Below are 23,881 nucleotides of genomic sequence, written 5' to 3' on the forward strand. Positions count from 1 at the left end.
CCTCGCCATCGCCTGGGGTTGCCTGCCGGTCCGCATCGCCTGGGGTTGCCTGCCGGTCCGCATCGCCTGGGGTCGCTGCTGGTCCGTCGTCACCTGGGGTAGATCTACCGTCCCGGGCACCAGAGGGGCCAGAGGGTCCAGCGCCGCCAGAGGGTCCCGCGCCGCCAGGGGGTTCAGAGGGTCCAGCGTCGCCAGAGGGGCCAGGGGGTCCCACCAGAGGGAGCCGGGCCGCCGTTCCCGCCTCCGCCTCCCGAGGGTCCGCTGCTGCTGCCGTTGCCTGGGGTTTTCGGGGATCCTGCTTCGCCTGGGGTTGCCAGGGATCCTGCTTCGCCTGGGGTCGCTACACTGTGGCCGGAGCCCCACGGAGGGGAGCTGCCGGCCATGAAGAATTGGGGGGTGCCGGACCTCCCACCATGGCCACCCCCATGGACACTGTGCTTCTCCCTCTTCCGGGACTGAGACTGAGGGGGGAGGTGGCCATTTAGGCCATGTTGTGCTTGGCACAAGGGGGAGGATATGTGACGGGGGACTGCCCCATCTTTATGAACATGGTTGGGACTGGCAGGGAGGGGGTTAAGTTCCTCCCTGCCAGGAAAACATGTGAGAATGTGGCTGGAGCCCTAATTGAATAATCAGCAAGTATTGATTAATTGGGCTCCAGCCACAGGGGATAAAAGCCAGAGGAGAGGCCCTGGCTGGGGAGAGAGTTCTAGAAAGAGGAAGCAAGTGGTTTTTCTGTGTGTGCTGTTTTTTTGTTTGGTAACCAGTGAAGGCAACGCCCAGCCTGGAAGTCTTATTTTGTTGTAAGTTTTGTTTTATGTGTTTTTTGTGTTTTGAACCTTTTTGTTTGGCCCTTGTGCCTGTTTATTTTGTATTTTTGTTTATTAAAAAAAACTTTATTTTTGAACTTTCAAACTGCCTCTGAGTCTCAACCTCTGTCATCCTTGCCACATTTGGTGCTAGAAGTGGGATAACGCCACCTGGAGGCTCAGGGCAGTATATATATATATTTTTTTTTTGAATTGCCACAACCATATATTGTTATATTTTACATGCAACTCAATATATGATTGAATTATATAGTATTCTTATGCCTAACCAAGAGATCAAATCCCGGTTTTGCCGATCACTTCAAATTACTGTTACCTGTGACCAACAAGTAGCATTAACTTTTGAGGTACCTGGTCAAGCAAGGTAAACCAAAGAAGATTTTTTTTATGATTTTAAATTTTGGAAGGACTGTATCTGAATGATCATGGCATTTTCTCAATTAATAGCTGTAGTGGTCCCTATATCATTCATACTTTACATGTAAACCTTTCTATTTGTAAGAATCACACTCATGAAAACAAATCATCAATTAAATAAATCTTGTATTTTGCACAGTTAAGATTATCCTGTTTCTATATTTTACATATGTTGGCAATTTGACAGGATGGCAAAGGGTTATTGAGACTCAGAGACAGTAACTGTGGTTTTAAGTGTTGGGGTGCGCATTTATTAAACAAAATTAAATTAAAACCCTGCTCACATAGCAAAATAAAAAGGGTAAACAAAAACAAGTCGCAAACATAGACATCCACAAAAGATCCCTCCCCAAGTCTTCCATTATCACTATAAGTTTTATTTTAAATATAAGGGCGTTTGTCTCTCTCCATGTGGCAGCAAAAACCTCTCCCCTAATGGAGTTTCTAGCTCCGTTTTTATATCATGTGGCTGTTCCCAATTAGCACCAAGTATCTAATTTGGGAACAGACACATTCTCACATATATTTGGCAGGGACAGGAATTAACCCCATCCCCGACAACCACCACCACCAATACACAAACCAAACACTATTTACAGGCAGAGTCCTGCGCAGCACACATGGCCCCAATGGCCACCTCCCCCTCCCCTAAAACACAACCACCCTCCCTCCAGTCCCGTACTGTCCTTTCTCTCATCCTTGAGGGAGGGTTGGCCAACAGTCCGGCCCCTTCATTGCAGGACCGAGACCCAGTGACAGGGGACCTGGGCGCAGTGGATGGGGCATCGGGAGCGCTGGCAGGCGAACAGTCAGCTGCACCTCGAGGCAGAGGTGCGAGCCCAGGTGACCATGCAGCGATAGCTGGGCTACCAGGGGGAGCAGAGCAGGAGACCAGACGGCCAACCTTGCCTGGTGGTGCCGCGACCTAGGAGTCAGGTCCAGCGACCACAGGTCCAGACAAGAAGGGTGTCTAGTAGCCCAGGTCGAGGGCTCCAACCCCCAGGCGCTGGGCTGTGGCACAGGGGTGGTGGCCGTGGCTGTGGTGGTGGCCGTCTCCTGACCTCCCCATCTTCTCTGTAGCCAGTAGCTCCCTCCTCTTGGGCTCTGGCCACAGAATTTCTGGCAGCGAAACTGCCGCTTGTAGAAACAACAAATCCCAGGTAGTCGCCTTCTTGCGGTGGAGGCGGGAGCAGCAGGTAGCTCGGACTCCCCCCTCTTGGGCTGTGGACAACAAGTCGCGAACACAAAGACATCCACGAAAGAAAATCCCTCATCCAAGTCTTCCACTATCACGTGAGTTTTATTTTAAATATAGGAGTGTTTGTCTCTCTCCATGTGGCAGCAAAAACCTTTCCCCTAATGGCGCTTCTAGCTTCATTTTTATAGCATGGAACAGCCACATTCTCACATATATTTGGCAGGGATAGGAATTAACCCCATCCCTGCCAACCACCACCACCAATACACAAACCAAACACTATTTACAAGCAGGGCCCTGCCCTGCCACATTGACCTTATTAGATTTTTTGCTGTTGCTTATTTAAAATCAATATTTTAACAGAATATCTTGACATTCTGTTTGCACTCTAGTCTAGCCCTCTGTGTAATTCTTTATACAGTGCACTGAGTGCAGAAAAGACAGCTAGTGTCTCTCAGAGAACAAATGACTTTGTTAGCTTTAAATTGTTTCCTTTGAAGTCAACTACCACTGATAACGATGACATCACCAAAGCATGCGAGTAGACCAAGTCACTGGCTACAAACATTTTAAGGTAACTGACTATAGAGAAGATAACCAGGATTATTATTATTATATATATTTTTTTAATTTAGTATTCGCCAATTACCGTATTTTTATTATTTTCTCCCAATTTGGCATATCCAATTATTTTTAGGCTCACCTCACCGCTACCGCCCCCGCGCTAACTCGGGAGCGGCGAAGACGAACACACGCTGTCCTCAGAAGCGTGTGCCGTCAGCCGACCGCTTCTTTTCACACTGGAGACTCACCTTGCAGCCATCTCAGAGCTACAGCGTCGGAGGACAACGCAGCTCTGGACAGCTTACAGGCAAGCCCACAGGCGCCCGGCCAGACTACAGGGGTCGCTGGTGCGTAGTGAGCAGTGAGCCGAGGACACCTCACGCCACTTCATATGACTTTTGGAAAATAAAACCGTAAGATTAGACAGTTTACATGTAAGTAAGTTGCAGTACAGAATTGAGATGATACGAATAAAAAGTAAAGTATTACAATACAGTATACAGAGCACTGCAATGTGTGTATTTATTTACAGCTTTCTTTGGTTTTACTAGGTGTTGTAGGTGTTCAGTACAAAGATCAGTATTCTATAGTACTATACTACAATATTGCATTGTACTAGCATTACTCAGTAAAATGAGAAGATTTGTCATATCAACACTGTATCAATAAGCACATTTGACCAGGTTATAGATTAACTCCTGATACAGTCAAAAGTATTCTACATTCCAACACGTTTAATATAACTTAAGTACTATTGGAGTCGTTATGAGGACTGGACTGTAGTATACTGTACCATGAATCCTAATGTCACCATGTAAAATCTGATAAATACACCACCTGGCGCCTCTGATATAATTCAGTCTCCATAGTTTTAAACCGGTAATAAAGTTTTTTCTTACCAAAGAAGTGTGACCCTACAGCCAACAGCCAAAGAAAATCTGGCCTCTCTTATGATCCTGAAAAAAATTGTGTATCAGTTGATGAGACAGAATGGATAAATAAAAACATAGTAATTATCATTTGCAGAATAAAGCTAGACAGACACCCCCATGTATCTCCAGAATATAATACTCTCTAACATTTGCTAAACATTAATGACAAGATTCATCACAAATGGATATGCGGTTTTCCAGATTTATGGAAAAAATGTAAAGTTTGACTTACTCATGTACGATACATACAAATGGCCGCTGTATACTTTCACCCCTTGAAAACCAGAAGACCCTGTAGCTCTCCAGGACCAGGGTTGGAGACCCCTGATCTAGATGGTACAGCACTCTGCTTTCCTGCCAGCTCTCTGCTTTACCGCCAGCTCTCTGCTTTCCTGTCAACACATTCTCTGCTCGACCCCCTCCAGTCTGGTTTTTGCCCGGCACACTCCACTGAAACTGCTTTTGTCTCCGTCACAAACTGTCTACTCTCTGCTCGTGCCACCTCCCTCAACCTCTCTGCTGCCTTTGACACAGTCGACCACTCTATTCTCCTTTCCTCCCTAGCTGACCTGGGACTCTCCAGCACTGCTCTTGCCTGGTTCTCCTCCTACCTCTCCGATCGCATATACAGGGTGCCCTGGCATGCCTCACTCTCTGCCTCTTGCTCTCTTTCGACAGGTGTCACCCAAGGCTCAGTCCTGGGACCCCTCCTGTTTTCTCTCTACACCCGCTCCCTGGGTCCCCTCATCTCTTCCCACGGCTTCTTGTATCACTTCTATGTTGATGATGCCCAGATCTTCCTCTCCTTTCCCACCTCTGACTTTGACATTTCCTACCCTATCTCTACCTGTCTCTCAGCCACCTCCTCCTGGATGCACTCTCATCATCTTAAACTCAAGCTCTCCAAATCAGACCTCCTTTTCTTCCCCCACTGCTGATCTATCTATCTCTATTCCACTTGAATCCATCATGGCGAGTACAATTTGTTATGTGTTTCCCCGGATTTGGTTAACAAAATTTGGTCACCTTATTTTAACAGCTTTCAATAAGTTTGTGAAATGGAGTGTTTCAAAAAGATAATCGTGCCCTCTACTGGTGATTTGGTTTTATTTCAAACCCATAAGATTTTGTGCGGATTGAAACACCTGAATGACGGAAAACAATGTCTCCTATGGACCACATTGGTGGAGCACTTCGTGTGGCAACGCCACCTTCCAAAGGGTGACAGTTCAGTAAAAACAGGTACTACATAGCACTATTTCTTTTCTGAAAAAACTGAAATGAAAAAAAATGCAAATGAAATATCTGCAACACAAATGTTATTACGTTTTATACTGGTAGTATTTTTTTTAGTACTGCTATGTGATATAAGGAGTATATACCCATTATACATTTACAGTGCCTTGCATAAGTATTCACCCCCCTTGGACTTTTCCACATTTTGTAGTGTTACAACCTGGAATTAAAATGGATTTAATTGGGATTTTTACCATTTGATTTACACAACATACTTAACACTTTGAAGGTGCAAAATATTTTTTATTGTGACACAAAAGTTAATTAAACAAAAAAAACAAACGACATTTGTTGGTTGCATAAGTATTCACCCCCCTGAGTCAATACTTGGTAGAAGCACCTTTGGCAGCAATTACAGCTGTGAGTCTTTTTGGGTAAGTCTCTACCAGCTTTGCACATCTGGGTCCTGCAATTTTTGCCCATTCTTCTTGGCAAAAGTGCTCAAGCTCTGTCAAGTTGGATGGAGACCGTTGGTGAACAGCAATTTTAAAGTCTTGGCACAGATTCTCAATCGGATTGAGGTCTGGGCCATTCTAAGACATTCAGGTTCTTGTTTTTAAACCACTCCAGTGTAGCTTTGGCTGTGTGTTTAGGGTCATTGTCCTGCTGGAAGGTGAACCTCCGCCCCAGTCCCAGGTCTCTTGCAGACTGAAACAGGTTTTCCTCTAGAATTTCCCTGTATTTGGCTCCATCCATCTTGCCCTCAATCCTGACGAGTTTCCCAGTCCCTGCCGATGAAAAGCAACCCCATAACATGATGCTGCCACCACCATGCTTCACTGTGGGGATGGTGTTCTCAGGGTGATGAGCAGTGTTGGCTTTGCGCCACACATAGCATTTTGCGCTAAGGCCAAAAAGTTCAATTTTGGTCTCATCAGACCAGAGAACCTTTTTCCACATGTTTGCTGTGTCTCCCACATGCCTTTTGGCAAAATCCAAACGTCCGGGTTATAGTTGTCCCATGGACGGTTTCTCCCATCTCAGCTGTGGATCTCTCCAGCTCCTTCAGAGTTACCATTGGCTTCTTGGTTGCTTCTCTGACTAATGCCCTCCTTACCTGGTCACTGAGTTTTGGTAGACGGCCTTCTCTATGTAGAGTCGCGGTTGTGCCATATTCTTTCCATTTTTTAATAATGGATTTAACGGTGCTCCAGGGATGTTCAAAGTTTGGGATATTTTTTTATAACCCATCTCTGATTGGTGCTTCTCCAGAACTTTATCCCGGACTTGTTTTGATAGCTCCTTGGTCTTCATGATGCTGTTTGTTTAGATATGCTCTCTAACAAACTCTGGGGCCTTCCAGAAACAGGTGTATTTAATCTGAGATCATGTGACACTTTAATTGCACACAGGTGGACTCCATTCAACTAATTGCTCTTAATTGTATTATTACTTATACTGTGATACTTGAAATGTATTTGCTTACGATTGTAAGTCGCCCTGGATAAGGGCGTCTGCTAAGAAATAAATAATAATAATAATAATAATAATAATAATAATAATAATAATAACAATTATGTGACTTCTGAAGGCAATTGGTTGCACCAGAGCTTATTTAGGGGTGTCACAGCAAGGGGATGAATACTTATGCAATCAAGACTTTTCAGTTTTTTATTTGTAAATAATTTTGAAAAATATGTAGATTTTTTCCCCCCACTTCGACATTATGGACTATTTTGTGTAGATCAGTGACAAAAAATCCTAATTAAATCCATTTTAATTCCAGGTTGTAACACTACAAAATGTGGAAATGTCCAAGGGGGGTGAATACTTATGCAAAGCACCGTATACTATTTTCATGTTTGTTACAATTTACCGAAGTAGATGTCTCTGAATTCAAATACAGAGTAGGCTACGTGCAGTTGAAAACGACATTCAAACCAACAACAACAACAACAAATCATCCCTCTGTGCTGCCTGTAGCTTTGTAACCTTTGACCCGTTTTTTTGTATTTCCTGTTCCAAAACACGTGGACGCGGATAGAGAGCTCCAGTGTAACAACATGGCGAGCAGTTGTGTAAGCTACGAGGGTTGCAATTTCTTCAGACAGAGACTGGTTCTATCAACTCTCAGTGGTAAACCTGTCAAAATTCGAAAGATCCGATCCAAGGATGATAATCCTGGACTACGAGGTGAGTATATATATGTATATATCTTACGGTTTTTGGGTGTGACTTTTTTGCTCACTTAAAAAAAAAAAATACTACGCAGTGCTTCAGTGCTATTCATTTTAGTGCTAGGTCTCGTGCTTGTGCACACTAATTTATTCTAACTTTGTTAATAACTCTTAAAATCAATATTGTTAATAGAAAAGGCTCAGTAAGCAAGGTTAATAATAACGGTAAAAATTGCTCTGGTGAATACATAGTGGTTTCCTTGCCATCAACGAATGCGTTTCACTGTAACAGTGTAAGCACAAGAAAACTGGCCTGAGACACACATATGGCAATATTGACTTGCGAGGAGTTGTAATTTAATTATTACATTTTAGCCCGTGCCGTCCCTCCTTATGCAATCGGTCTAAATCATAAGACACATCAAGATAAAATATAAAGTCATACTGGATTCTACAAACAGTAGTGGGAAGAGCTTATATTGTCTCTGTATCTTACAACGTGACATTCTGCTTCATAACTTATACATCGTGTTACAAATATTAATTAACTTTTGTATGATGATGTTGGTAAAGCTTACAGATGTGCCATAAACTACAGCAAGGAAGCAGCTTAGCCATTTCTTACAACAATTAACTTAAATCTGAAAGTATCTTTAGCACGTTTGCATTGTCTGCTAAATTAATCAAATTACAAATAAAAATTCATAGGACTTAAGGCTTCTAAAGAACTTAAGGGAGTTTTCAGAAGGAACTGGTAGTTCGCCAAGTATAATTGTTCAGTTAACTCTGCAGTTTGACTCCAGTTAATCAGAGGAAATGTTTAATCCTGTCAATGGGGTGTACATGTCATGGGGGTGAAATAGCCACAATTTTATCCTGTGACAAAACTGTTAATGAAATTGAACCAGAACCATAAAAGGCATCAAATGAGTCTCACTCCAAGTATTATTGTTTTATGTTTTTCAAATTCTCTTACTTTTAGAGATAGTGGTTGAAATTTAAGTTTCTCACTTTCATGTCTTTTCAAAATGCAGATGTCCCAGTCCAAGAGGTTATAGCTCAACTAAACATTCTCAGTAATAAATAAGAAAGATCTCTCCTCTTCATAAATTTTTAGTAATTTACAGGGGGTTGAAGGATTGAAATTCAAGAAAAAGCAGTATAAAAGAAAATGTTTAGGAAACAATTCTGTGAATTAGTGTTTTTCATGTGTATTCATTTCAAACTGCCATGTGTAGGTACAATACAATGTTAAGCAGCCAGACTAATTGGTATGTAAGCAATCTGGTCAATTGATTTACCCACGCCCTAAAAGTGTCAAATACACTGCAAGACCGATAACTGCTGCTCTAAAAGCACATCCTATGAACCTCTGTAGTCTAAAAAAATCCAATCATCTTCTAACACAGGTCATATGACCAAGTACTGACACGTAGCCCAGGGATGCAGACAACTGCAAAACGGAGAGTCCGACAGACAATGTGTGCGTAAAGGACACGGATACCCGCATCCCTGAGAGCCTTGATTAGCAACCAAGATCTGCTGGAAGTAGTCCTGGCAAGCTCTTTGACCAAATAGGAAAGAATAAGCATAAAATACGAGGGGTTTAGAGACCTCTTCATTCAGTGTTTTTTTTTTAGGTGACACTAAATGTTTCAAAGTACTGCCATTTGACTCATAAAATTACTTTATAGTTTAGTTAAGAACATAAGAAAGTTTACAAACGAGAGGTGGCCATTCAGCCCATCTTGCTCGTTAGGTTGTTAGTAGCTTATTGATCCCAGAATCTCATCAAGCAGCTTCATGAAGGATCCCAGGGTGTCAGCTTCAACAACATTACTGGGGAGTTGGTTCCAGACCCTCACAATTCTCTGTGTAAAAAAGTGCCTCCTATTTTCTGTTCTGAATGCCCCTTTATCTAATCTCCATTTGTGACCCCTGGTCCTTGTTTCTTTTATTTTAGGTCAAAAAAGTCCCCTGGGTCGACATTGTCAATACCTTTTTAGGATTTTGAATGCTTGAATCAGATCACGCATAGTCTTCTTTGTTCAAGACTGAATAGATTCAATTCTTTTAGCCTGTCTGCATATGACATTCCTTTTAAACCCGGGATAATTCTGGTTGCTCTTTGCACTCTTTCTAGAGCAGCAATATCCTTTTTAAAACAAGGTGACCAGAACAGAACACAATATTCTAGATGAGGTCTTACTAATGCATTGTAAAGTTTTAACATTACTTCCCTTGATTTATAAGCAAGGTTATACAAAAAATACTGCATTTACTTTACACATTTAAAAAATGCAGCCCTTTGCAATAAATAAATACATAAATAACAAAGCCCTTTGCAAAGCACACATATATTTTTCATCCTTTACACCTTTGTTGTTAAGGTGTTTGGTAATACCCAATTGCTTTAAACCTAGAGTTTTCTGCCCCTTGGCAATAAAATGCAATTCATTGTACACTAGCCTTAAGTATCATTTATCATGAGTACCTACCAAGGACAAAGTCATTGTTTTCCCAGAATCTATTAAATTAGCATAGCCAGTAATTGGGGGGGTGGACACAGAGTATTTTCAGACAACATTTAAATGTAACAGCTTCTAAAAGTTACTGCAGATTTAAGTTGGCAGTTTTGATAATACATATGAGGACACAGATAAAAGCTGTTTCCCTTCTAATAGGGGTAGCATTCCATAAGTGTGTGCTTGACAATTGGGTCCTGGCTCTGGTTCAAAACTAGATGAAATACAAAAGATTATAAATTGAGAGCCTCTATTTTTAGAATGTTGAGTTTTATTTACTGTATTTTGTTTCCTCTTGTTGCAGATTTCGAAGCCAGTTTCATAAGGCTGATGGACAAGATAACCAATGGCACCAGGATTGAGATAAATGAAACAGGTTATTTACATTCATACAGGTTTTTGTATAACTAAGGGTAGTCATTGGTTGCCTGTTTTTTTACCACTGTCTTAGCATCACTAAATGGATACTTATCCCCTCATAAGTGCAGTGGTTCCCCAAATCTTTCCATTTTTTTTAATTTAAACCCATTTAGACCTCTTGTACAATATATCTTGGTTTTCCTGAATAGATAATCATCCTATTTTTTCTGTTCTCTAGATAACATTTTAAAAAAAGTGTGACATATGTTTGAGAAGACAGATGGATAAACATCTCATTTGATAAGTAAATGTTGTCACGTTTTTACCACAGCAGGAAAAAAAGAATTGTGAACCTTCCGTTGTTAAATGAGTGATTCCCTCCCCCCTTTTGTTTTTGACCACTCCCTAAACCCCCCCCCCCCCATTCCGCAGATTAGCATTGTAAATGGGAAACAGTTCTACAGTTTAGGTCTATCACCAAATGGCTTTTGGAAATTTCTGTGATAGTCCTATGGATAAAATCTAGGTAACATCTTATTTGCTGTCAGGGTTCTCCCCAGGAATTCTGTACAGCCGGGCGGCAGAATATTATAGCCGGGAGCACTTTTAACGGAAAAATAAGCTTGCCTTTTACCTTAAATATTAGGGGTGAGACCGAATAGTCGAACATTCGACTATTCGATAACGATGGCACCTATCGACAAGTGAATCCAACATTCGAAAGCTAAAAAAAAAAAAAAAATGTATATATTGATTTTATTTTAAAGCCTGTACTGCTGATTGGCTCTCTATGTAGCGGTAATGAAGATTGACTGGAGGGTGGGATTTGTTATTTCTTGTCTGTGATTGGCTAAACTAGAACGTACCTCGGCTAACGATGGCTTACTCACAGAAAAGTTCTGCATAGAAATACTCTGACAAAGTAAATGAAAACACTGTTAAGTGTAAAATATGTGCAGTGCAATTAAACTACCACAAATCTACAACTGGTATGTTAACCCACTTAAAAGCCAAACACCCTTCTGTGACGCTAGCAACGACAGAAAAGAAAAGAGGACCGCAACAAACCGCCATTGCATCCTTTGCGGTGAGGCCTCGTCAGTGTGACAACGTCGTACGTGCTGAAAAACATCAGCCCTTATTGCTAATATGGTGGCAAAGGACATGCTTCCCATAAGTTTTGTTGAAGGTGAGGGATTTCGGGAGTTGATGAAATTTGTGGAACTCGACTCGAAAAAAATGCATGCCGATTCAGCAGCGTCTGTCCGCAGAAACTTGTCAAAGGCTGAGAAGGTGGTGATTACTACAGATGCGTGGACTGCACCGAATACCGAGTCGTACGTCATAATAACCTGTCATTTCATTGAGGATTGGGAAATGAAAAACGTAGTTCTACAGACTCGCGCCACGCCAGAGAGGCATACAGCAGAGAATCTCGCAAATGTGTTAAACACCGCTGTAGACCATTCGGGTTTAACTAGGGGGGAAATCACTGCCTGTGTTCACAACAATGCCAGCAACATCATCTTCGGAGTTTGTTGAATGGGACTCGAATTTGTGCTTTGCACACACTCTGCAGCTCGCCTTCAACGATGGCTTTAAACTTGGTGCCATACATAATGTAGTCGGTGCGGCCAGCCGTCTTGTGTCGCATTTTCATCACAGTGCAATAGCTACTGAGGCTCTGAAGTTGAAACAAAAACAAACAACTCTGCCTGAGCACCGTCTGCTGCAGTATTGCCGGACCTGATGGACATGCTGATTAAACAAGAATAAGTGAACATGATGATAATAATGGACATTGCTAGCCTAACTATTCCTAAAGTTTTAGTTAGGATTTTTTTGCTTCCATGGAAGGCTAGTGCGTTAATGCCACTCAGGCCTTTTTGTTCATTCATTTATTTATTAATATTATTAAGATAGCTACATACATAGCAAGCTGTTGCCGATACAGGCTATTTATTTTTTATTCACTGGAACTCGAACGCACAGGTATGTTGCCGATTTGATTTAACGTAGACCGGTAGTCTATATGTTGTGTGTGGTTTGAAAACGTAGGAAAAGTAAATCGTTTAGTTAAGTGGATTGTATAAATTAGCTAGCTAGATAGTCTAATGCATTTTGTATTTCGCTGTTATGACCGGAAAACATTATTGCCACAAGGATGCTAATGTTAAGGCATTTGCCTCGCAGCTCACATTGCTAAACTATTATTGAATGAAAATTAAATTAATAATTGAATAAAAATTATACTTTTTTTTTTTTTTTTTTTTAATTGTCACAACCTTTATAGTTCATTTGAAATTGTAATTAACGGAAAAGCTTGTGACAATATCGGTAAAAAAAATAACACTTGCTTGCAAAATACGAGAGTCTCACACGAGAGTTGACGGTATGCTTATGTTATTGCTGCTGTTATGGCATTTCTGTATGTTTCCTAATAGGAAGGTATTTTTTACATAGCCTAATGTTTATTTAACAAAGTTGTTAAAGTTGTTGTGTTAGCTAAGTATTTTAAAATAAAGTTCAGAATTTATTGCAATTGCAATAATTGTCACTTTGCATTATTTCGCATTTAATGTACGTCTCATTTTGAATGGGAGGCGGGGGGGGGGGGGGGCGACTATTCGATTAGTCGACCTCAACAGCTGTGGAATTATCGATAGTCAAAATATTTGTCGTGCACATCCCTATTAAATATATAATACAACAAAGAATTTGAATAATGTGTTGTCTTTCGGTGACTATATCTGGTTGCGTTTTTTATGTTCTACATTTTCTTTATCATCACTTTTTTATTATGGTAAATTACCGTGCTTATTTAGGCACTCTACGATTTGACTGGAGAAAGATAACATAGGTTTATTGGAGTTCACAAAAAAAGTAACCTTTTCACTTCTTTTAGCTTAATTATTGAGCTTATTGCTTCATTTAAATTGTTTTCTTTGTTAAGTTTTCATGTCCATTTTTGTTTTTCACTGTTCTACATTTTTTTTAATGCAACTGTTCATTTTTAACCATTTGTTTTTCACAACAGTACATGCACACGTTTGGTCAACATCATAACTGTTGCATGAAACCGGAGTGTATAATCCAGCACCTCTGCACTTAAGCATTTGTATATCAGCTGACAAGTTTAGCTGATATAAGAAATAAATATCCCAGCATGCCTTTCTTCTTAGTCATACAGCCTCTATACGTGAACCCCCAATATCTCTCAAGCACCTGGGTACATATTTTTACGATATCATGATAGGAATACTTTTTTTTGGTGCATATGTATAGCTTATTATGTACTATATCACCTTACAGTACAATAATACGACAACAAATGGACTGAATGATAATGAAATAATCTTAATATGTTTAATAAAGTAGCCGGCGCAAATATAATATTAGGCAGTGGATTGTGCCGATCGCCGGCTTATTTTGACCCCCTGCATTCATCGTCACTGTTTTTACTTTGAAAAGAATTGGTTATTTTTGTAGCAATCATTTTTAACGTTTTAGCCTCTCGAAGTGCTTAACACTGATAACCTGCCCCTTCAACTCTATGATTGGTTAAATGTGTCAAGACGTAACACAGCTGTCATGTGGTTCCAAGATTTTTTTTTTTCCACCAAGCAACGTGCAAGTGATGTAGTCTGCTAGAAGCGCAATCACTCCTTATTGTTAAAGGCACAGTAGGTTGTTTCAGCCATGCGGCGACAGCCACTTCGCCAGATGGCCCGCCCGGCTGAAAAGGCCTGGGGAGAACCCTGGCTGAATATTAATTTAAATAAGGATGAGAAATTGCTTATGCTCCAAAGCTGACAAAGCATGACCAAAGGTGTGTTGGCTGGGTTTCCGGAGCACTATCCCAACTGGATGTGGAATTCCGTTTAAGATGCTGACAAACAGTTCCCATCAGGAACTTGCTTTGACTTAAAATTATTACACAGCTCTAACAGTAAAATCAGGAACCGGTGTAATTCTTTCACGACAGTGCGTCTTTGTGCATTATTGGCTTCTTTTAGGACGTTGTTTCCCTGCTTTTTTCCTTATGGAATAATTAAACATATAAATAAAACAGTTAGTCTGTGCTGGTTGTCTGAGGCTAGGCCATGTGTTTTTCAGGTATACTCTGGTGTCCACTTTTGGGGCGATGGCTCTGAATTTCCATGTCTCTTCTGCTTTCAGGCACAACACTGTACTTCCAGCCAGGCCTGCTCTATGGAGGACCAGTGGAACATGACTGCAATCTCCAGCGCTCCATTGGCTACTACTTGGAAGCATTGCTGGCACTGGCTCCTTTCATGAAGAACCCACTCAAAGCTGTTCTGAGAGGTGTAACCAATGACCAGAAAGACCCTTCAGTAAGCCAGTTATACTGATAGAAGTTGAATTGACTGATATGCAGAGATGCCAATTCCTTCAACACTAGAACCGCAGAGATTTCGGACTACATACAACAGCCGCATGTGCGGCTCCATTTTAAAGCGGCTTCGATATGAAAATGAAAAACAATCGGATACAACTTAATATTTCTATTTCTGAACATCATACATAACATTTTCAGAGCAGAAACACCGTATTTACATTGACAATATAACTTTTTTCTTATTTTTTTCAAAAAGAGCACATACATAAACATGAAAAACTAATAAAATAAACTAAGCAAAAAACTTCTGTGTAAACAGATGAAGCTGTATGCACATATAAAACTATAAAACATAAATAACTAGTTATAAGAATAGCATAAAACAAAAATATAACATAACTTCTGCAACGTGAAATCGCTTTGAGTGGAACAGAGTTCAAAGGCTGACTGTCTGTTCAGAGTTCTATTACAGCTTTTTAAGTCCAATCTATGCAGAAAACATGCTTTTCAACTGTACCAGTGCTTTTGCCACAGACTTGCCTTTTCACAACGGGTGCAGACATGTTTGTCTGTTTTTATTGCATTTGGCAACTTGGCATTGTCCAGTGGGCGCAGCGCTAGCTGAAGGTTGAGGGGCATTTGCCAGCTGGCTTTCGTGTCTCTTATCAAAATGTTTCTGCCGTAGCTCCAGGGCTAGCTGCAAAATGATGTCCCTCCGAGTGATTGTGTTGCCGATGCACTCCCTGTACAAAACCAAAGTGTTGATGGCTGCCAGTTCCAAAACATTATAAAAAACACACAGGCCACCTGCGACAGAATACAGCCATGCCATTTTATCCAGTATATCCACACCGTACTTCGTTGTGTTGTAAAATGCAACAGTCTCTGACTTTCATTTAGCATCAGTCCCGATGGTCACCGATTTGAGCAGAGCGCTTGGAACACGCACATTTAAAAAAAAAAAATTAAAAAAATTTGCATTTACATGTAGTGTAAATAATAATATATGATGTGTAGAATGACTTTCATCAGCGTTTCGAGCACTCAACAGGATTATAATACGTTATTTCACAGTGACGTTGATTTTATTACAAAGCCCAGACTAAATTGTCGGCTATATTGTATTGATTTCAACATGCTGCATAAGCTGCAGGGTCTGGCGGTTGAAGAAGCAAGTGCTTATAACATACTCATTTTTATGATTCTGCAGCAGAAAGACCGTATGGGTATTTAATTCAAGTATTTAGTAACACTTAAGAACGGACATGCACGAGATATTCACATTACGCGGAGATATTTAAATTTGAATTGCAAAAGCCGTTCAAAAAGCGGCAATGGCGGTGTTAGTGTTGACTTATCCTGGTTGGTTTGTCAGAAATATGCTGTGTCTGAGTGATTCTAGTACTCTCGTTTACTATGAATATTGCCAGACAGACTTCTCTCTAAAACATGGTGTCTGTCCTGACTGTGTAATACGCAAGATTAATTTGCTTGCAGCAAAAATGAGTTTATTAACGCCTTGATTTCTGGGAGCTAGCAGCCCCTGTCTCTGCACATGCTGCTGTTTTCTTCTTTCACAAGTTACAATTTTTTCTTACTACAGAGGTTATGTAGTGTATGCTACCAAACCAGACTGGCTTTTGTCACCAGGCATTGCCCAAATGTAGAGTGTGCTTATGAAGTCGACAAGCCACTTTGTAATATTGCAGAGCACTAAAACCTGGCAGGTTTATGCTACAAATACTGGGCAGCAAATTTCTAAGGCAGCCACCACCTTGGATAATTAAGTGCTCTGTAGCTGATGCCTACATGTGTTATTGCACTGTTTAAAGGAGACACTGTTTGTCTCAAAGATTGTTTGTCTTCCATATTTTAGGTAACATTAAAACAGTAGAATCATTTGAATCTGAAAGGATCCACCCCCATCCCAGCAGAATTGCAGTGTAACTGACTTTATTGCTATGCTTCATTGCACAGTGGCTTGTGGGGATCAAGTAACCTTGTATCCCTTTAGTGAGAGGAAAAATAGAAATGTAGCCTTGTCTAAATTGTGTTGTCCTATCATCTTCCTCCTGTTGCTGCCTAAACAAAAGAAAGATGATAATACCTCCTTCTGAGTTAGATTGAGACTGCAGGGCTTGGCCTAGATTTGACACAGTGGGGGAAGACAGGAGATGATCAGACTTCACAAGACAAATATTTTTGTATATAAGTACCACAGATTTAATAATTCAGTAATCAATTCAAAGCTTTGCTTCAGTTTCTACTGATGTCAAAAGGCCAGTTTCCTCTATTTGTGCTTTAAGAGTGATCAGGAAAGTTGATGTGGCTAGAATTTTGATCACTCAAGTGGATAAAAAAATGCTACATGTGAACATGGTGTGTGGAATTAAAATCTGTCAGATGTATGACCATACAACACATTGTCATGAGCAAGTCTTGATTGAAACCAAAAAAAATATTCTGTCATATTCTACTGTAGAAATAGCAATGTGGAGCCATCTGGTGGTTATAATGAAAATATACTAATGCCGTAAATGGTTATAACGAGGGTTGTATTTGTCATGAATAAAACATGCTTTTCACAGCATTTGATGGTAAATATTTCAAAGTTAAACATAATATTTATTAAAGCAGAAAAATATTGCATTGTCACATTCAGAATGAATCTTTCTAGGTAGCTCCTAGTGGTCCCAAAGCAAAATTGCATTTAATTTATTGTATATGTAATATGTATTTAATAATACTGGTATACCTCAGAACTTTCATATGCATTGCTCAAATCGCCAACTCAGCAGTAATGTGCAGTTGCCTTGCAACTGTTCAGCCTAATGCCAGTTAAGAATTATCACTACACAGCAACTACCACCTTGCTCCTTTACATAAAGCAAGCTAAGCATTTCACACATTTCAATCCTTATTTAATTACTTTCATGTCTTAGTAGGGATGTACTGATTATCTGTTTGGAATTAGCAATGATTATTAATACAAAATAATAATTTATTATTATTATTATTATTATCATCCTCTGCCCTTCAGTTATGCAACAGTCTGAGACAGTGCAGTGTGGTAAACCTGTCCTGTAAGAGTGCTGTGTGGAGATAGTATAAAAGTATATAAAGTAAATAAAACTATGATCAAAGACTGGTACATATGTATCAACACTTTTTTTTTTCTGATGGTATTTTAACATATATGGCAATAAATCATACATACCAGGCATAACCAGTTCCTTCAAAATGGACTCCCATATATTACCTTCCCTCTCTATCTTATATAATTGCGATGGTCTTTGTCATAAAGCTCTGGGTGTTTTTCCACGGCATTCTTTTCTCTGTCATTTTGGATACTGCTTCAACCTGGTGGACCACGTGCATTGAAGCTGTTCTGCAATTGCTTAATTCATTAGTTGTTGCGTGAAAAAAATCACAAAAAATAGGATTCAAGACTATTTTAGTGTTGCCCCCGCGTCGCCTGTCGTGCCGCCTGGGGTGTGAAAGATACTTCTCAAGTATAGGTTCTGTTCATTTTCTCATCGCTGCTCATTTTCCCATGTCGCATCGCTTGTGGTGTGGCCTTTATGAGCAGTAAACTGCGGATGCAAGTCGTCAGTGTTTCTGATTTACTCAATACCCTGATGTTGAAAGCGGCTTGCTTTTGTGGTTAAGCGGGACATGCAGGTTTCAACTGCAGTTCATTTGCAATGTATACTTTTAAAAGTTCACTTAGACGTATATTTTCAATAAAACGCACAGAATTTTATAATGTATTCTACTTTTTATTGTTGTGTGTAATTGAAATTTGATTTTAGTGTTACTGTGACTTCAATAAAAACTGACAGGCAATTTGGCTTTAGGATCCTGATCACACAAACTGCTGATGAGACTTTTTTTTTTTTGCTGGTTTCTTGAAATCCGTATTAACAAGTGTTGACTGTATTTGAAAATGGCCTGTTTTTTTTTTTTATTTGAATGTTTTTTTTATAATACTTGCCAATCCTGTTGTCTTTACCCCTGTGCAGGTTGACACTCTCAAAGCCACAGCCATACCCTTAATGAAGAGGTTTGGAATTGATGGAGAAGGCCTTGAATTAAAGGTGAGGTCTACATGTATTTTATTTAGCAAAGTAGAAAAGTATTTGCAGTAATCAAGTATTTATTATGCTTATCATGGAATAGGGGATGAGACTCGTACACTATGGGTGTGACAGGAAGCAGCGCTTTAAACTTTACAAATAAATAGCTCGCTATATATTTATATGCCAAATTAAAGTGGTTGTAGGTATCGTATTTCGGAAATATGTTATAAATTACGTGTACAGATTATTATTTATTTATTTTTTTAAACAGCAAATTTCCATCAAAATTAACATCAACGGTGTTGTAATTAACAGCCTGTAGGTAAAGTGTATCTGCAAGGCCAGCTTTCGGTTCCAGTATGTCAGGTGCATGTTCACCATTTAGGTCTTGCAAAACAAATAAAATGTGTAACCCATACTGATCTTGTTCGTCAGTTGACTCAACCAGACTGTTTTACCAATTCCATAATCTCCTGCTTGTGATACTCGGCAACTTAGGTAAGTATTCACGTCTCAGCTGGGCTGATGAAGGAATCACTCCACCATTTGCTACACTGTCTGAAGAATTTCCGTAACTTTTGGTTTTCCAATTTTTCAAAAGGGATATTTGAGCAAACAAATGCCTCAGTCAGGTCAAAATTTAATAAGTGGACTTTTGGAATATGGAAGTCACTGTTTTTTGTTTCTTTGTGTAAAGCAGTCGCAGTACTGCTCTGGATTTCCGCCTTTCTCTTTCAGTGAATCTAAATGCCTGTCAACAGACGAGTTTCGGTAGTGATCTACAGTAACGTTGCAGGACATACACAAGAGCTTACCTCCATCGCTGTGTAAAACTCCTGCTTGATACTGCTTTACGTGATCTGCAGACACATATTTTGCCTTTAGAGACATCCATTTTCTTGTTTACAGCATGCAGTATTTTAATTTCCTGCGTATATTGCATATAGTGACGTGACATAATCACTGCACAACTCTGTGCATGGTGAATATTACACACAGACACAGAGCTGTACAGTTTTGTTAATGTGTTTTTTTTTTTTTTTGTATGAAATACAAAAATTATTTTTTAGTTCTTAAGAATATTGTAGAAATCGCAGTATTGGGCTAATTTCACGATTTCCGTGCAACCCGTGAAATCGCGATTTTATACACGGCCTTAGCTATGTGAGCTACAGCCACTTTAAAGATATAGAAATAAGCAGGCAAAGAAAAAATATATATTTAACCCCTTTACAGTCAAGCGGTTTTGCCAGAGGTGTAACTCCACAGCCAAGTATTCTTTGACGCTTTTTACCACTATGTGTTTAAAGAGCTATAGAAAACTTTTGAGACAGTAGAGTTTTATTTTATTCCTCGTCATAACTTGCTATATTTTCATTGCTAAAAACGCATTGGAAGTTTTTTTTAAACATTACAAGAAGTACAAAAAAGTTACCTAAGGCGTCTTCTGGTTTTCACTCCAACTGAGTTCTCAATTAATAAAACCCTTACTTGAACTAATAATGTGCTTAATTAGACCTTTTTAATTGTTCTCAGCTAATTAAGTTGCCGATTTTTCAAGTTACTTATAAAATTGTATAGTTAACTTGATCTCCAACTGTTTTACGAGCTAAAAACAATTAAAATGTCTTATTAAACTAATGAATAGTTCAATTAAGGGTTCATTTAAGTAGTTGAGAACTCAGCTGGAATGAGAAACAGAAGACCAGTAAGGACCCAGGACCAGGATTGGGAAACCCTGACCTAAGATACCTTGGCGTAAAATAAAGGCTTTTATTTTTCAATTTTAACACATTATTGAACCTAGTTATAAAACTCAACAATAACCAAATTCACCACGTAGTGAACAGTTGCTAGGAAAACTTCAAGTTGCATAACAACAAACTTAGTTTGACAGTTAGTTTATTAATGTTTAGTTTGTCTATTACTTTATTATTTTAGTTTAATAACATACTGTGGCAAAGTGGTTAGCAGTGTGCAGGTGATCAATAAGCAGACAGACAATTATAATCCAGGTGCAATGTTTTTTGTTTTTTTTTAAATCCACTGGCCTGATGGCAAAACAGTAAATAATAACAATGGTAATGAAGCAATACAGCGGTGTGTATTGCTTATTTGTAATCCGCGGGTTGGCCCCGAAATAACAGTCCCTTTTCAGTTCACCCACACGTACACATGCACAAACACAAACGCAGTCCACAGTGCGTGCTCTAGTGCTCGTGGTGAATACAGTTCTTTAGTGTTAAACAAAAATGCAGTGTTGTTGATCGGGGTTTAATGCTGGCCTTTTGGCGACAGCTCTGGATTGTGTTAGCCGTCCAAATAATTACAAACAGTATTATTAATGACAAACAAAACACTTGTGTTTTTAAAATTTAAAATTCTGAATTTTTAAATATTTTTATAACACAAATTAGTTCTGGGGACACTGGGACCAGTCTTCCAAAAGTGGGTCTATCCTGTCCAAAACGGGACGTCTGGTCAGTTTACTGAGACGGCTCACATTTTCCTAGTACACTTGTGGGCAGTGCCTGCATTCTCAACGTCAAACAGACAGATCCAGGGGATTCTAAAATACAAACAGACTTATATTTGTGCTATAATGTGAAAAGACATTTAATAATTAATGTGGGATAAATCTGAAACAAGCCTAGTTGCCACAAAATTTTATTGTCAAATACTATTTTTCACACATACCTACAAACTTTACCTGTGATCGTATATTGATATTGTGACAGGAATGACGTCGGACAAGGAAGAGAATGGACACAGTACTGCGACAAAACAGTTTCACAGAACAGCTCACTGAGCAAAATAAAGGTTTAAACAAAACAACTTGCAAACACAAAACACTAACACCAAACCCCAAAATAAGTATCGTGCTGGTCCTTCCAGCAATTGTTTTTTCTTTTTAATTTATTTCTCCCGTCTCTCTCACGTTCTCTCCTCTGAACACCCAGCCCCGAGTGAGTGATCCATGCCTCTTTTATGCAGCTGTGCCGGGACTCGATTGCTAATCATTCAGTCAGGCCCCAGCACAGTCTGCATGTGAGCTCCTTTGGTAGGGATTAACCCTTCCCTGCTGACCTAAAGCCACGGTGCCCAAATGCATGCATGCATACATACATACATACATACATACAAACAATAACACACCACATAAAACATAAAATACGCACATCGGCGGGTGTAACCTGCCACAGATGTGTATCAGTATTGGGAAATGTTCGGTTTTGTGGGCAACTATCTAGAATTAAACAAATTACAGTAATTTTGCTATGAAAATGAAAGGTTTCCTTCATGGGGCGACTACAGTCCTTTGTTTAAAAGTAACATTCTTTTTAGACCTGTGCTTAGGGCTTGTTTAATTATATGTATCATGGCACTAACAATTATACAATTTGAAAAATAAAGCTGCAAGCTTATGGAAGTTTAATTAGTGGAAATATATAGCCTTTATTTTTCAAAGTATATCGTTGTCAGTGCTGTGATGTGAATAGGGCTACCAGATGTCCTGGGAAAAGGGGGAAGGGGGAAGGGGGAGGGGGTGTTGGAAGGTTCAGGGTTTTTTTTTGTTTAATTAAATTTGTATTTATTTTTTAATTACAGCGCACATCTTAACCTAGGCTATAGCATATAACGGGCGGATACTTTATTTTTTAAATTAGAGGGCTGCATACAGTACTCGTAGTGATCCCGCCCTCTGTCACACTAGTATACAGAACAGATTAAAGAAGTGCTGGACAAGAGAAATAATGTCAGATATCAAATTGGATATGAAAACATTAAAAGTAGACCGGACAATGGATTTAAAAAAATGTGGAATTGATGATGCAATCAGAAACCCAGAGGGTTTGTGTCAAACTTGTAGAAAGTCTGTAACAAAATGGTTGATTGTTATTGTCGATAAGTTGTAGATACGACCATTAATGCAGGCATCGTGCAGGTATCGCAAAGTCCAGAAACAAAACATTAAAACGTTTTGCACTGTATAAAACTGAGCTGATTTTGCCAGTGCTTGCTAGTCTATTAACAAGTTTGAAGTGATTTTGAAGCAAATAAAATCATTTTCGTTTCGGCTTTATTGTTACAGATTTCACTCATGGCAAAACTGCCCAACAATTACGCATGGTAGTACTGTGATCGTTCCACTGTATTATGTTGTGAACCATAGTCTTAAAACTGAGAGATTAGAAAAGCTTATCATAAGAGCGATAAATACTGAACTGATTAGAAGGCCTTCTTTGTTGTTCTCCTAGTTGCTGCAGTTACATTGTAGGTGCTATAACGAGTTACTGTAAATGAGATACTGTTTTAAGACATATTTAATTAACTAAACGTTTATTTAAAAGTTTTTGGAATTTAAAAGTATAGATGCAAAACTGACATTTTTTTTGTGAACATGCCAGCGGCCCAAAAACTTTGAAAACCACTGGTTTAAACGTTGTCTCGCCTTCAAAGACAAAACCTTGATAATGTGTTTGTGTGGTAAATCAAACTAATGCTTGTTTTAATTTGTTGTCTGTTCAGGTTCTGAGGAGAGGAATGCCCCCTGGTGGTGGGGGGGAGGTTGTCTTCTCCTGTCCCGTGAGGAGGTTTATAAAGCCAGTGCAGTTAACAGACCCTGGCAAAGTCAAGCGCATTCGAGGCATGGCGTATCCTTTTTCTAACTTGTTTATTTCACTTACTGTCCCAAGACTGTTGATTTTAAAGGAGGTTTAGGTGTTGAAACTCTGTTTTGTTTCTTTAATTTGGGATATGTTGGCATTTCAAAGTTCCTTAAGTGATCTGCAATCAGACCATGAAGAAGCAGTTTACATACAGCACAGCACTATATTGAAAATATTTTCATTTTCTGAATTAACATAAAAAAACAATTGAGCCAAAAGATTGTCGGCACAATAAAAGGGGGTAAGAATTGGTAATCATCTGCAAATGCTTTAAAGATTTGAATGAACAATCTGTCCCACGTGGCAAGCTGTGCCGGTTACAGCTGTTACCATTGCATTACCCTTTCCATTTAGTAGTACTATGGAACCAAGTTTATACAGTTTTACTGTATGCAAAAATCCATTCAAAATAACTTTATATTAATGGGACACACCATCAGAGAATGGCAACCAAACCATTTTATAACAATTAGCAGCACACACAACCTGAATAGGGAACTTTTCTCAAAGTTTTATGCTCCTATAAATGTAGA

At 39.4% G+C, this 23,881-nt stretch overlaps 1 protein-coding gene across 1 annotated transcript in view; it reads left to right on the top strand.

Moving 5' to 3' along the window:
• Positions 1–7,193: 7,193 nt before the first annotated feature.
• LOC117409389 (RNA 3'-terminal phosphate cyclase-like protein) overlaps positions 7,194–23,881 on the top strand; it is a 34,835-nt gene continuing 18,147 nt past the window's right edge. Inside the window, exons 1-5 of the mRNA XM_034015369.3 lie at positions 7,194–7,370; positions 10,184–10,255; positions 14,419–14,594; positions 18,622–18,696; positions 23,209–23,333. Of these exons, the coding sequence (XP_033871260.1) occupies positions 7,241–7,370; positions 10,184–10,255; positions 14,419–14,594; positions 18,622–18,696; positions 23,209–23,333 (578 nt within the window). The 5' untranslated portion in view covers positions 7,194–7,240. The remainder of the gene's footprint in view (positions 7,371–10,183; positions 10,256–14,418; positions 14,595–18,621; positions 18,697–23,208; positions 23,334–23,881) is intronic.

This window comes from Acipenser ruthenus, chromosome 2, assembly GCF_902713425.1.
Source record: "Acipenser ruthenus chromosome 2, fAciRut3.2 maternal haplotype, whole genome shotgun sequence".
In the NCBI taxonomy this organism is placed as follows: Eukaryota; Metazoa; Chordata; class Actinopteri; order Acipenseriformes; family Acipenseridae; genus Acipenser; species Acipenser ruthenus.